Source organism: Sitophilus oryzae, unplaced genomic scaffold (assembly GCF_002938485.1).
Source record: "Sitophilus oryzae breed Bouriz unplaced genomic scaffold, Soryzae_2.0 scaffold_471_pilon_pilon, whole genome shotgun sequence".
Classification (NCBI taxonomy): Eukaryota; Metazoa; Arthropoda; class Insecta; order Coleoptera; family Curculionidae; genus Sitophilus; species Sitophilus oryzae.
The window spans coordinates 235,551-249,190 of record NW_022147053.1 but is presented as its reverse complement, the minus strand read 5'-3'; the positions used below and the strand labels follow the sequence as shown (position 1 = coordinate 249,190).

The 13,640-nt window shown below is 33.5% G+C and overlaps 1 protein-coding gene across 6 annotated transcripts in view; it reads left to right on the top strand.

Moving 5' to 3' along the window:
• LOC115886178 (piezo-type mechanosensitive ion channel component) overlaps positions 1–13,640 on the top strand; it is a 91,787-nt gene that overhangs the window by 71,046 nt on the left and 7,101 nt on the right. For all 6 annotated transcript variants that reach the window (XM_030905267.1, XM_030905266.1, XM_030905270.1 and 3 more), the window contains 7 exons: positions 3,602–3,863; positions 5,234–5,397; positions 5,464–5,643; positions 9,033–9,200; positions 9,265–9,412; positions 10,727–10,941; positions 12,664–12,949. In XM_030905267.1, the coding sequence (XP_030761127.1) occupies positions 3,602–3,863; positions 5,234–5,397; positions 5,464–5,643; positions 9,033–9,200; positions 9,265–9,412; positions 10,727–10,941; positions 12,664–12,949 (1,423 nt within the window). The remainder of the gene's footprint in view (positions 1–3,601; positions 3,864–5,233; positions 5,398–5,463; positions 5,644–9,032; positions 9,201–9,264; positions 9,413–10,726; positions 10,942–12,663; positions 12,950–13,640) is intronic.

Genomic DNA, 13,640 nt, shown 5'->3' with positions numbered 1-13,640 from the left:
AAATTTCATTTTTATTTTGTTTTTTTTTCAAATAATTTCTGAACTAACGTCGATGTTTCGATAAAAATTAGTGTCTGGGAGTTTTTTGACATGATAAATTTGATTTTGATGTCAGTATGACTCCTATTTGCAGGGGGCGCCACCCACATATTTTTTAACTGGTTTGAAGAGTAAGAACTTTTTGTCCGTACCTGTATACAACTACTGTGTAAAAAATATACATTCACGACGTTTTTTTTACGTAATAAGGTCTTTTGATAAAAAATCGCTACGAGTAATGGTTCTCGAGATATTTGGAATCGAAATTATCAATACCTGTCATTGACATAAATTAAACATGTTGACTATATAGTTATTAGAGTGAAATAATAAATATGAAATGTTTTTGTGCAAAAATTTCTACCGAAACTGTTTTGTCATCATTTTTTTCGAAGAAAAATTTTTTATTAATTTAAAAAAAAATAATCACGTAAATAGTCATGTATTGACTATATAGTCACGTATTGACTATTTCCATTCCAAATACCTTGAGAACGGTTGCTCGTAGCGATTTTTACCAAGAGACATTTTTTACGTAAAAAATTACGGAAATGTGTATATTTTTTACCCAGTAGTTTTTATACAGGTACGGACGAAAAGTTACTACTTTTCAAAACGGTTAAAACACAGGTGTAGCTGGCGCCCCCTACAAGTAGGAGTCATATTGATATCGAAATGAAATTTCTCTTGTCAAAAAACACTCAAGCACGAATTTTTATCGAAATATCGACTATAGTTCAGAAATTATTTGGCAAAAACCGAAATAAAAATGAAATTTCTACATCCTGTATCTCCGAAAAGAAGCATTTTAACACATAAACTTATACGAACTTTTTTACTTATTTTTATCTGCACAATATGCTGCACCCTGTATAATCAAGAATATTATTTTAAGTGACTAAACTAAACATTATAATTTTTTGCGTCAACGTACTTGAACACATGTATGCTAATCTGTGGGCTGCTTAACGGCCTTTACCTTTCTTAATAAAAATCAAAGTTCCTAAACGATTGATTTATTGAGAGTCGATGATTAATATATTGAGACTGTTATTATCTGCGGTTGTATTCGCTTGATACACTAGCCACTGGAATGCCAGTAGTGGTCGAAGTAGAGTGGCTGTACGCCTGTGTATGTTGGCTGTGTAGGCGCAAGGCGAGTGTTCTCACGGTTCCCGAAATCCGAATCATGGCGCCCAGTCTGGAACGAGGATTAGATTCGCCGTGCTCGTCGAGGTAAAACGCACACCGAGCTGTATTTCGATGTCTTCGCTTTGCTCATGGCTTCCTTTTTAATTATAGCACCAAAAGATTATCTTATGATCAGAAAATACAATAAACTTATAAGGAAAAAGTTTAGGTATATCATTATTAAAAGAAATATTAAAAATATAAAAGTTATTTTATCTAAAATGTCACTGCGTTAGAATCCAAACGGAGCTGAAAAAGGCTAACCAACTTGTCAGTGACTTTTTACATGTAAACAAGCTTGCTTAAAATATAAAATACTTATCATTTCATTCTTAACAACTATAAAGCCCGGTTATACAGGGTGTCCCATTTTCGTGCGTTTTATGGGGGTTCTCGTTTATGAGTAAGAGATACAAAGATGCGGTTTTCTCATCACTATGCTATGTTGGACAGACTTCAATAAAACCGTTGATGTTCTGATTACATGACTAATGACACCTATTACCTAATGAGGTAAGCCTTAGTTTGAAATGTTGAATAAAAAAAATATTATCGTACTGTTACGGATTCCGTGGGTCCACTAATTTAAACTTACCATAAAATACTTAACGAATTTATTTCTTTCTCATTGGAACGTTCTAAAGAATTCTGTAGTTTTCTTTTACTTTCTGGCGAATTCGCCTGGTTCCTCAATGCACGTTGCGGTTACGTAGCAGTAATGCAGTTATGCAACCAGTAATACACCTTGATCTTGACATTATCCCACTTCTGACACCAATTGTTACGGATTCCGTGGATCCACTAATTTAAACTCACGATAAAATGCTTAACGAATTTATTTGTCTCACTCTGTACACACAACTTATACTATTTACAACACAATTTATGCAACTACTCTTACTCTAACAGTACTGACACATTCGCCAATTAATTCACAGTTTAAAGCGCGGTATTATCAAACTTCAGACTGCCAACTGCCAAAGCGCGGGCCTTTATATACCCCCTGGCGAGTCTTTCTGGAACGTTCTAAAGAATTCTGCAATTTTCTTTTACTTTCTGACGAATTCGCCTGGTTCCTCAATGCACGTTGCGGTTACGTAGCAGTAATGCAGTTATGCAACCAGTAATACACCTTGACCTTGACATTATCCCACTTCTGACACCAATTGTTACGGATTCCGTGGATCCACTAATTTAAACTCACGATAAAATACTTAACGAATTTATTTGTCTCACTCTGTACACACAACTTATACTATTTACAACACAATTTATGCAACTACTCTTACTCTAACAGTACTGACACCTTCGCCAATTAATTCACAATTTACAGCGCGGTATTATTAAACTTCAGACTGCCAACTGCCAAAGCGCGGGCCTTTATATACCCCCTGGCGAGTCTTTCTGGAACGTTCTAAAGAATTCTGTAATTTTCTTTTACTTTCTGGCGAATTCGCCAGGTTCCTCAATGCACGTTGCGGTTACGTAGCAGTAATGCAGTTATGCAACCAGTAATACACCTTGACCTTGACAATACTAAACTTTTAACTATCAATTTCGAGCTCATGTATTTTTTGATCATATTTTATAAGATTAGCTTGGAGAATGACGAACGCGCCTCTTATGTTTACAATATTTTAGTATTCTATATTTATATTTTTGATTTAATATTTTATTAGGTTTTTTTTTATTTTATTATAATTTTACTCTATTCAAATCCAACAATCAGTCTACTGATGTTACATATAAACTATGTTTATACTATACTCTATTTGGCCCGACAGATATTTAGGACACGATGGGGTCTACCACCTACCACAAAAAAACGCCCGTCGTGCATACTAGATTTTATTTTTTACTTCATCAATATTTCGGTATTTTTAGGTTATATTGAGAGAAAAAGTAATGTACATTCGAATGACAAGTAACAGGCAACTGTCAATAATATCATGTATTCTATTGCCAGACACATATGTTCTTTGTTGACTTTATTGTTATATTTAATAATAAAGATATGGAATGATGTACTTTTGTGAGTACAATTTATAAAATCTATATCCAAACCAAAACAAAATTTGGTCCAATTAATAAAAAAAAATTGTGGGGTGTAGAAATATTTATAAAAATTATGTAAATTCTTTTTTTTTATTCTATTTATATTTTGACAATTTATTTGAATTAAAACACATTAGCTTAGTTTATTTTGCTATATTTTACTTAGAAGACACCTAAATCCTCTTCACCATTTTTACATAGTCAACTTGGCTGTAAAATTTTACTTTTACCAGCACCTCTCAATGTTGTCGCCTGGCATCCCACACTCACCTCTTTCAAACCAACACATACTACGTTCCCCTCTTTCTTCTTTTAGGAGAAGTTCGAGCTCTGAAAAACCGCCAGAAGAAGAAATGTCATCGGTGGACCAGCCTCCTATAGTGCGTCTGCTGCTGGCCATCTGGTATGTCATCATGAGCCGATCGGAGTGGTTGTGCTACTTTGCCATTTTCCTGAACCAAGCGAAGAGAGCCACGTTTCTGTCACTGCCGCTGCCGCTGATGGTGTTCTTCTGGGGTTCCCTCACGATACCCAGGCCATCTAAGACGTTTTGGGTCACTATCATTGCTTATACTGAGGTAAGATAAAGTCTTTGCTGTTATGTGGAGTAGTGATGGATTACGATTCTTTTTAGTAAGTCGAATCACACGATTCAATTTCTCGTATTGAATCGACTCCTACGATTCGTTCATTTGAACGAACCACATGCACAATTTACGTTTTATAAAAACAAGAATCGTAACTGGCACCAGTAAGGGACCAGAAGAGGAAATATACAGTTCTTTCACTTGTTTTTCAACACTTTATGACACTAGCGTAATTGGACTGATTCTTTTACAAATAATATTAAATTATCAATCCAATTCATATATACTATTTACTAAAGACTTCTTAATACCAATTTAATATTTTTAGAGCCATATTTTAATTCCAATTTAATAATCAAAAAAAAATTGCATCCAGTTGGCTTGGAAATGAACATATAAAATGACAGCGATTTTCATTTTATAACCATCGCTGACGTTGTTTTTTTATCATATTGAGAAGAGGCTAACAATATTTATTTGGAGTTGCATAAAAACACGATTTCGTCTTTTAGTCCGACATTTAATGGTTTATATTCGGTAATATTATTTTAACAAAAATATTAACGTAAAAATTAAATACCTTACAGATACTCCCGTACTGAGCACACTATAAATAAGTGTTTTTCTTGTAAATAACATTCTTATCGTTTGCATTTTATGTTTGTTTAGGGCTTTTGTTCATCACCGCTGCCAATTTTTTACACAATACCACGTAAAAATTAAATACCTTACAGATACTCCCGTACTGAGCACACTATAAATAAGTGTTTTTCTTGTAAATAACATTCTTATCGTTTGCATTTTATGTTTGTTTAGGGCTTTTGTTCATCACCGCTGCACCGCGCCGTAGAAACGAACGATCGCATTGTGATCCGATTCAATTCTCACGATTCTTTTTTACGGCTCATCGTTCAAATCTTATGGGTCCGTGCTGGCCACGATTCAGTTGAACGAACCGTATTGTAAGCAATGAATAAATTCTCGCGACTCTTATGGATCCGTGCTGGCTACGATTCAATTGAACGAACCGTATTCTAAGCAGTGAATCGAATCACACGGTTCATTTTTAATAGTCGTTCAAATGAACGACTCGTTGAATCTTTGCCCACCTCTAATGTGGAGCTTCCATTGTTTTTAATTCGGATATCTTCGGCAGTATCCGGATAATTTTCAAAACGTCATTTTATTGGACATAAAATTATCTTACAGTTTCTGAGATCCCAATGCTCACTCTCGAATTTGTAACAATCTGCATAGGGTGTCCCAAATAGCATCTGTATTTTTTTTATGGCTATTTACAATATTATAATATAAATTTATCGCATAAATTTATATCATAATATTAAAATCGCAAATTTTAGCTGGTGGTGTTAATCAAATGTTTATTCCAAATGGATATCATACCATGGAACGAAGATATTTATGGAAACAATCCATTCTTTCCACCTAATATCATTGGAATACAAAGAAGGAAGAATTATGCCAATTGGGACCTTGTTCTGCTATTAGCAGTATTCTTCCACAGGTATTGTATTTATGTTACTTATATTTATACCGGATTAAATTGAAATTATTATAAATTATTCTATAGAATGATGTTAAAGTCGATGGGTATTTGGAAATCATCGAAAGAACCTCAAGAACAAGTAGCAGCAATGGTACCTGAAGGAGAGTACAAACTAATTGATGGAAGACTAGTACCTGTCGGTGGAAATAGCAGCAGTATTGCCGCACCTGTTACCAGTTCTCCGTCATCACAACATTCGACAAGGTAAAAAAATGTTGTTTTAAAAATTTTAATTTAAAAGCAGATTGAATATAATTTCTGTATATCTGTGGATTTCATGTCCTAAATATCTTAACTTTTCAAATACAGGATGGTAAAATTTTCTACTTTTTTTTCAAAATATTTCTGATGGTATATTTGATACACGTCTTCCATGCATCAAAATGCTTATTTTGATATACAAAAAAAGTTTTTTTTTAATTTCCTTCCAGCCGATGCAGAAATGATTTCCACACAACAGTCACTGCATCATATTTTGAGCGATTTGACCCTGAAATAACAAACAAACAAACAACGCTTTATTGTACAAAAAGCCAAAACAGCTTCATCGACAAAGCACTCACAAACAACAAAATCACAAAAAAAAATACAAACAACAAAAAATACACAATACAAATAATACAATTTAAAAAAAATTAAGTCTTTAAAATTAGAAAAAGAATATACATGGACAATTTTAGAACAGTAAGCAGTAAATAGATATAATTTTAGAGTTATAAAGTATTAAATACTTGACCTTTGACCAGTGTGTGAGATGATCAAAATTTTAAAATTCAAAATTGTTCATAATTAAACATCAACAAAAAAGTCGTTTACCGCATATAGGGCTCTCTCCAGTAAGTATGATTTTAGAGCTTTGCGAAATGCGGGAAAGAATGAAAGCGACTTGATATTTTTTTGGCATTGTACAGTATTGAACCCTTAACTAGTTCTGAGCTCGGGGTTGGCAGATAAAGATCGTGCTCTGCATTCCTAAGTGGATAGTTATGAGATGGCCTTTCGGGAATAGCAGATATGTGCTTGCGGATTAAGCAAACGGATTCAAAAATGAATAAAGAAGGAAGAGTCAGTATTTTCAAATTTTTATAGAAATTCTGGCAGTGAGTTCTACTGTTCAGTCCCAATAAATATCGAACTGCTCTTTTGAAGTCTGAAAACACGATCAAATTTTGTTGCGCAGCAAGTACCCCAGAATGGAAGGGCATAACGAAGATGTGACTCAAAAAGGGCATAATAGGCTATTCTAAAGGTTGAGAAGTTAAGTTCCTTAGAAACTGATCTTAGCGCAAAATAGGCAGCGCTTAGTTTCTTTGATAGAGCTTCGATGTGAAAGTCCCATTTTAACGAGTTGTCTACAAGTCCTAAGAATTTCACAGAGTCCATGACGTCAATAGTGGTATTATTAAGTACAAAAGGTTGTATAGTACTTTTATATGACAAAACTTTAGTTTTTGATAGGTTGAGGCATAGGAGATTAGAATCGCACCAAGACTTAATGGTGCGTAAATCACTGGATATAGTATCATATAATGCCGCAACATCTGAGCCGCTCCAAATGAAACTAGTATCGTCCAAAGAGGCAGATTTTACCGCTAATGTCTAGATTTGCAATGTCGTTGATAAACACCAGAAACAAAATAGGGTCAAGTACTGAACCCTGAGGGACACCACATTCTATAGGCTTACAAGAAGACATAGCTTCGTCATAAACTGACTTAATTTTTTTAAGCAAAAACTATGCGCCAGACGAAAAAAATCAAGAGATAAAAAATGTTTAGAAATGAATGGAGATTTCGAAAATAATTTTTATTTTAAGAGAAGTCAGTGGTGTAAAATTCTTTGTACACCAAAAAAGGTATTTTGATGCATAGAAGACGTGTATCAAGTTTCATAAAGTTACAGTATCATATGTTACAGTTTCATATGTTACAGTAAAAGTTGGATATCAGTGATTGTTAACAAGTACTAGTAAAAGCTCACATTCACTGATTTGCTATTACCATTGCTACGCCAGTAAAAGTTCAACAGCTATTTTTGAAACCAACTTGTACTAGTGAATGCTAGCATTCTCTGGACGATGGCAATGAGTTTGAAAGATTCAGTTAGAGCGGTTGTCACATATTGTAAAATATAAGGATAAATAAGGATAAGTTGAATAATAGGCAATATAAGGATAACATTAAATTGGGCTAAACGTTGGTAACGTTGACAGACATCTGGCGTAAATTCACTTTGTTTTTTGTGGTTATGTATAATTTGTTTTATTATCGTTGTAAAAAGTGCTGTGCGGTATTTTCACTATAGAAGAAATTTTCTGTGAAGAATTAAGGTAAACTAGGCACTCGCAAGAATGTATAGTATTTTTAATACCTATTTAGAGGTACCAGCCGTTTTAGTAACTTAACGTATGCGGCTTCTTGAACGATCTGAACCCGCATGAAAAACTGGAACTTTTAGTGCTTCGGACGCTTTTTGAATTGCCTTAAATCGAGATCCTAAATCGTTTTGAAAATAGTTTACTACATTAAGCATAAGTTTTTTGGATTCATCAGAATATCGCATTTTTATATCTTATTTTGCGTTATGACATACATGAAATCAAAATTTGACGTAACTTCAAAAACGTGACATCTAACAAATTAGTTATCGACGTTCCTTTTTGTTGGTAATTTTTTGTTTCAACTGATTTATTAATAATAAATAAGGATGGTGTTATTCTAAATGGGTATTAAAAATACTATAATAGTGCTTGTTTTTCATTTTTGCAATGTAATGAAGTTATAGCAAAAGTTAAGCGTGCAAGAGAAAAAGATATTGAGAAACCTAGTGACTATGAATTTATTAAACGTTTTGATATGCTTGAAGTAGCGGGTATGAAAAAACGAATAACTCCCTTTGAAGGAAATTCGGGCATACTTTATTTTGTCCACGATGAACAACTTCATTAAAAAAAACCTTGTACTAATAAGTAAACTTATGTTTATGATTGTTTTTTTTTTAATTGTTTTGTACGCTTTAAAATGTTTACTATGGTTTCCCTTTTAATATTTAGAAAGTTATGTAGATATTTTCTATAAGTTTTAATAAATATACCAAAGAAATAAATTGCAATTTTAAGATATGTAGATCAGCTTAAATATTGAGGTGATCCAATATTCTTAAAAGTTTTATTCGTTCTAACTTCCACCAACATTCTTCCTCACCACACTCGCCCTGTACAATAGAATAACTTTAACTGGCAACCTTTAGTAAATGTTACTTTCACTAGTGAATGTTAGAAATGACTAGGAAAAGTCGACAAATCTCTTTAAAATACCACATTCACTGGCCCAACCCGTAATTGCTAGCATTTCCTAGTGAATGTTAACAATCACTGAATTTCTAACTTTCACTGTAACATGTATAATAAAATCAAAGTTATTATGAAAAAAATAATTAGAAAAATTCACCACCCTGTACCTCAGAAATTAAGATGTTTAGGACATACATTCATATGAAGTTTTTCTCTTAGAAGTTCAAGAATCACGCCCTTAAGGAACGCCCTGTATAACAAAAAAATATTTACTTAATCATTGTTCTTTAAATATTTCTAGTGATAGTGGAAAGTCTCATGGTAAAGGAAAGAAAAAACTGCCTTCGATACACGATGGGGGAGGGGATAGACCACCTTCGCCTGATCCAGGCGACGAATCGCAAATTCTCTCGTTGGAAAGTGTGGAAGTCAATCACTGCGATCATATTCCACAGTCAATAAAATTAGGGTAAATATAAATATCGTCGTGAAATGACTCTATAATACGTTTATAATAATAATTGTGTTTACAGAGCTGCAAAATACGCTGAGTCGGTGCGCATATTTTTTCAACAATTATTAGATCCAACGGCACGTGTAGCCGCCGATGTATACACTTTTATGTTCCTCTGTGACTTTATCAACTTCTTTGTTCTTCTCATTGGATATTCTTCGTTCGGGGTAAGTAAAACACTTGATATTAATCACTTTAATAATTAAAGGTTGAAACTAGAGATGAGCAAAAAATAGTTAAATATAGGCAGCAATTATAGCTGTCAACAATTTAAAAATAAACTGCGAATGGCTAAAACGTGAATGGCACAAAGATCCCCGGGATGCAGCGTTTTTGCTATTTATTTAATAGCGCGACAGTAAAGCAAACTCCATACTCGCAACCAACACTTGAAGTCGATAATTGCATAACACCATAAGGTTAACATGGGCGGTATAGGTTTGGTGCGTTTCAGTTGATTTCGAAAAATTCCGACCGCAGCGCACTCTACGGCAGAAATCAGAAATCTTCGCTACTTATTTTACGCCGTTCCGGTTACAGTTCATGTTGATCGCTTTAAAATTATATTAAAATCGTGGCTTTGTCATAATTTAGTATTTTAATTTTTTGCTAGAGCAGTTATTGAAACTATAAAACACTCAGGTACGAGGTTTGTGTGATGTAACGCTGTTTCGAGTTAGTAAAAAATAAGTGAAAAAAATCCGAACTAGGCGTCGTATTGTGTTGTGACAATTTCAAATGTTAATAAAATTGTCAAAAAAATGTTAACACGTAAAGAAGGGTGTAATTACGTGGTTGTTGAGTGCAATAACATTGAATATTCAACTCTCCCGAAACAAAATTTTATAGCTTCATTGTTTCTCACACCGATTTGATCAAAAGCAAAAATGGATTCAAACAGTTTGACGAAACAAGTGAGTGAACAAAGTGCTCGTTACACAATCAAAAAATTAAATAGACATATACTATGAGAGGATAAAATATAATTTGCAATATTAATGGCATACCTTTTTTAATCAACTAGTGATTAAATGTTTTATGAACATCTTCTAAACATATAATTATTATGTACGGTTAAAAAATTTTGTTATAGCCGAAATAGCCCCAATTATGCCCCACTAGCAACTAGCAAAACCGGTGATTAAAACTATGCTCGCTACCGTAGTAGAACTCATCTAAAAAGTTTTTTCAACTGAAATATTTTTTTTGATACTTTTTTATTTTTATAATTTTCACAAATTATACTTTCTAACACTTTTAAAATAATTATATAATAAATTTTTCGTATAATCACTATTTAAACCACGGTCATAAAAAATCACGGTCACAGGTATGCCTGCGAATTCAATTCACGTTTTAGCCCAAATCCAGTTGAAACTACTATGAATGAAACCTGTAGTGGTTTCTACTATAGAGGGATACAAAATGTAGTGAACGAAAGCTATATTTAACTATGCTTACAATAAAACTCTTATTTTCAGTCCCAAACAAGCGATGGAGGTTTCAAAGCTTACCTTGAAGAGAACAGAGTACCTCCTATGTTTCTGTTTATGCTTATACTGCAATTCATGCTGATCATTGTCGATAGAGCCATCTATTTGAGAAGAAACATACTGGGCAAACTAATATTCCAATTTATACAAGTCGTGATACTACATATTTGGCTTTTCATACTCTTCCCCATAATTACAGAAAAGTAAGATGAGTAGTTAGTTTGTACATCAGAGAAATAAGTATACCCAGAGGAGTTCTACAATACTTGTTGGTGCAGCCCAAACAAATAATATAAAAAAAATAAAAAATGTTTGTGGCAACGTTCTCGTTTGTGCTCATACATTCTCTTATAAGGGAACTCGATCCTGAACGTTCGCGAACGTTCCCTTGTCACGTTCTCTCTATTACAACACTAGTTATTCATTTGTCGAGCTCCTCTATCTTGACTGATTTTACTGAGTTTTTTAACATTGTATATGTTACAGTGAAAGTCGGAAATTCAGTGATTGTTAACATTCACTACGAAATGCTAGCAGTTATGGATTGGACCAGTGAATGTGGATTGATTGAACAGTGAAGAGATTTGTCGACTTTTCCTAGTAATTTCTAACATTCACTAGTGAAAGTAACATTTACTAAAGGTTGTCAGTAAAAGTTATTCTATTCTTCTATTGTTGGTGGAAGTTAGAAGAAATTAAACTTTTAAGAATATTGGATCACCCCAATCCCCAATATTCAAGCTGATCCACATATCTTAAAATTACAATTTATTCTTTAGTATATTTATTAAAAATTATAGAAAATAACGACATAACCTTCTAAATATTAAAAGGGAAAACAAACATAAGATTACTTATTGGTACAAGGCTTTTTCAATAAAGTTCTTCATCGTGGACAAAATAAAGTATGCTCGAATTTTCTTCAACAGGAGTTATTCGTTTTTTCAAACCCAACAGTTCAAGCATATCAAAACGTTTAATAAATTCATAGTCACTAGGTTCCTTAATATCTTTTTCTTTTGCACGCTTAAAGCTTGATTTTCATGCATCCGTTGTCCGACGATACGTTGATACGATATTAATTTTATTGGTAGAATTTAAAGACTTTGATTGGTTAGAAAATAACGCAGTTTTTAAATTTATTGCATTTTCATGCCTCCGTTTATCGGATATACGTTGGTGTCATTTTATATTTTCGTTTCCATAACGATTTTGCTATTTTACTTATATTTTTATTAAGGTTTAATTTAAATTTGTCAAAAAAGTATTAAAACGTCCGTTATCGTATGAACGGGTCCGTTGACGGGCTGAAGTAAAATATTTACGGTGAAAAGTGGGCGCGAAAACGCTATGACCAATCAGAGCACCGTCGGACCATCGTATCAACGTATAACGGATGCATGAAAATCAAGCTTAAATTTTGCTATGACTTCATTATATTGCAAAAATGAAAAACAAGCACTATTACATTCTTGCAGAGTGCCTAGTTTACCTTCATTTTTCACAGAAAATTTCTTCCATAGGGAAAATACCGGACAGCACTTTTTACAACAATAACAAAACAATTATACATAACCACAAAAAACAAAGCGAATTTACACCAGATGACTGTCAACGTTGCCAACGTTTGGCCCACCTTAATGTTATTCTAATATTACCTATTATTCAACTTATCCTTACTTATTCTTATATTTTACAACATGTGGCAACCGCGCTAACTGAATCTTTCAAACTCACTGCTATCGTCCAGGGAATGCTAGCATTTACTAGTTGGTTTCAAAAATAACTGTTGAACTTTTACTGGCGTAGTCTTAGGCAGATCAGTGAATGTCAGCTTTTACTAGTAATTGTCAACAACCACTGATTTCCAACTTTTACTGTAACATATATATCAAAACTAATATCATTTGAATATGACATTTTAGGGAATTTAAAACAGTGATTCCACCCCAAGTCTACTATATGGTGAAGTGCATCTACTTTTTACTGTCAGCCTTCCAAATTCGTTGCGGTTATCCTTCGAGGATTTTGGGAAATTGTCTGTGCAAAGCCTACAGCATGGTTAATATGTTCTTGTTCAAAGGGTTCATGTTGGTGCCGTTCTTATTCGAGTTGAGATCCGTCATGGACTGGATGTGGACCGAGACTTCTATGGGTGTATTTGATTGGTTGAAAATGGAAGATATATTCTCTCACATATTTTTGCTTAAGGTAAGAATCAAATATATTATAAGAATATATTGCTAGTACCGCATTTACACAATGAGTGGAAAGCGAAGCCAAAGAAATGAAGTAGGAATATCAATCTTGCATAAGTCTATCCTTTTCGTTCAACAGGATTTTCGTGCGCACGCACCAAATAAAACGATCTGATTCGTCTACTTTATCGCTGAACGCTGTCACCTGCCCGCTCACGATTTTAAACGCTAAATATTAGTAACGTATAATATATTATTTTTTTATTGGTAACGGCATTATTTCAACCTGTTATTTTAGATATTCATCATATCTATCCGTTCCTTGTTTTTGTTTAAATTTGTCAGATATTAAATTTAAATTTATAAGTAAAGGCGCGAATAGGTCAGATGCTAAATTGATTTACGTGGTAGATAGAAACTACTTCTATTGGTTAGTATGAAATAAATCAACTAATCGAGAAGCACTTCTCACGCTTCGCGCTTGCGTAGTTTAAAGCTGTTGAACGAAAAGGACCGACTTATGTGGATTTTGTATAGCTCCATCTCAAAAATTTGGCTTCAATTTCTATTCCTGACTAGCGATATAGTGTAACATATATATGGTAAGAATGAAGTGACCATTACATGCGATCCAAAAAGAGATTGTCCTTACGTCATCATTAATTCTTTACACATTTTCTGTACCCATATAAGTAATCTTGACT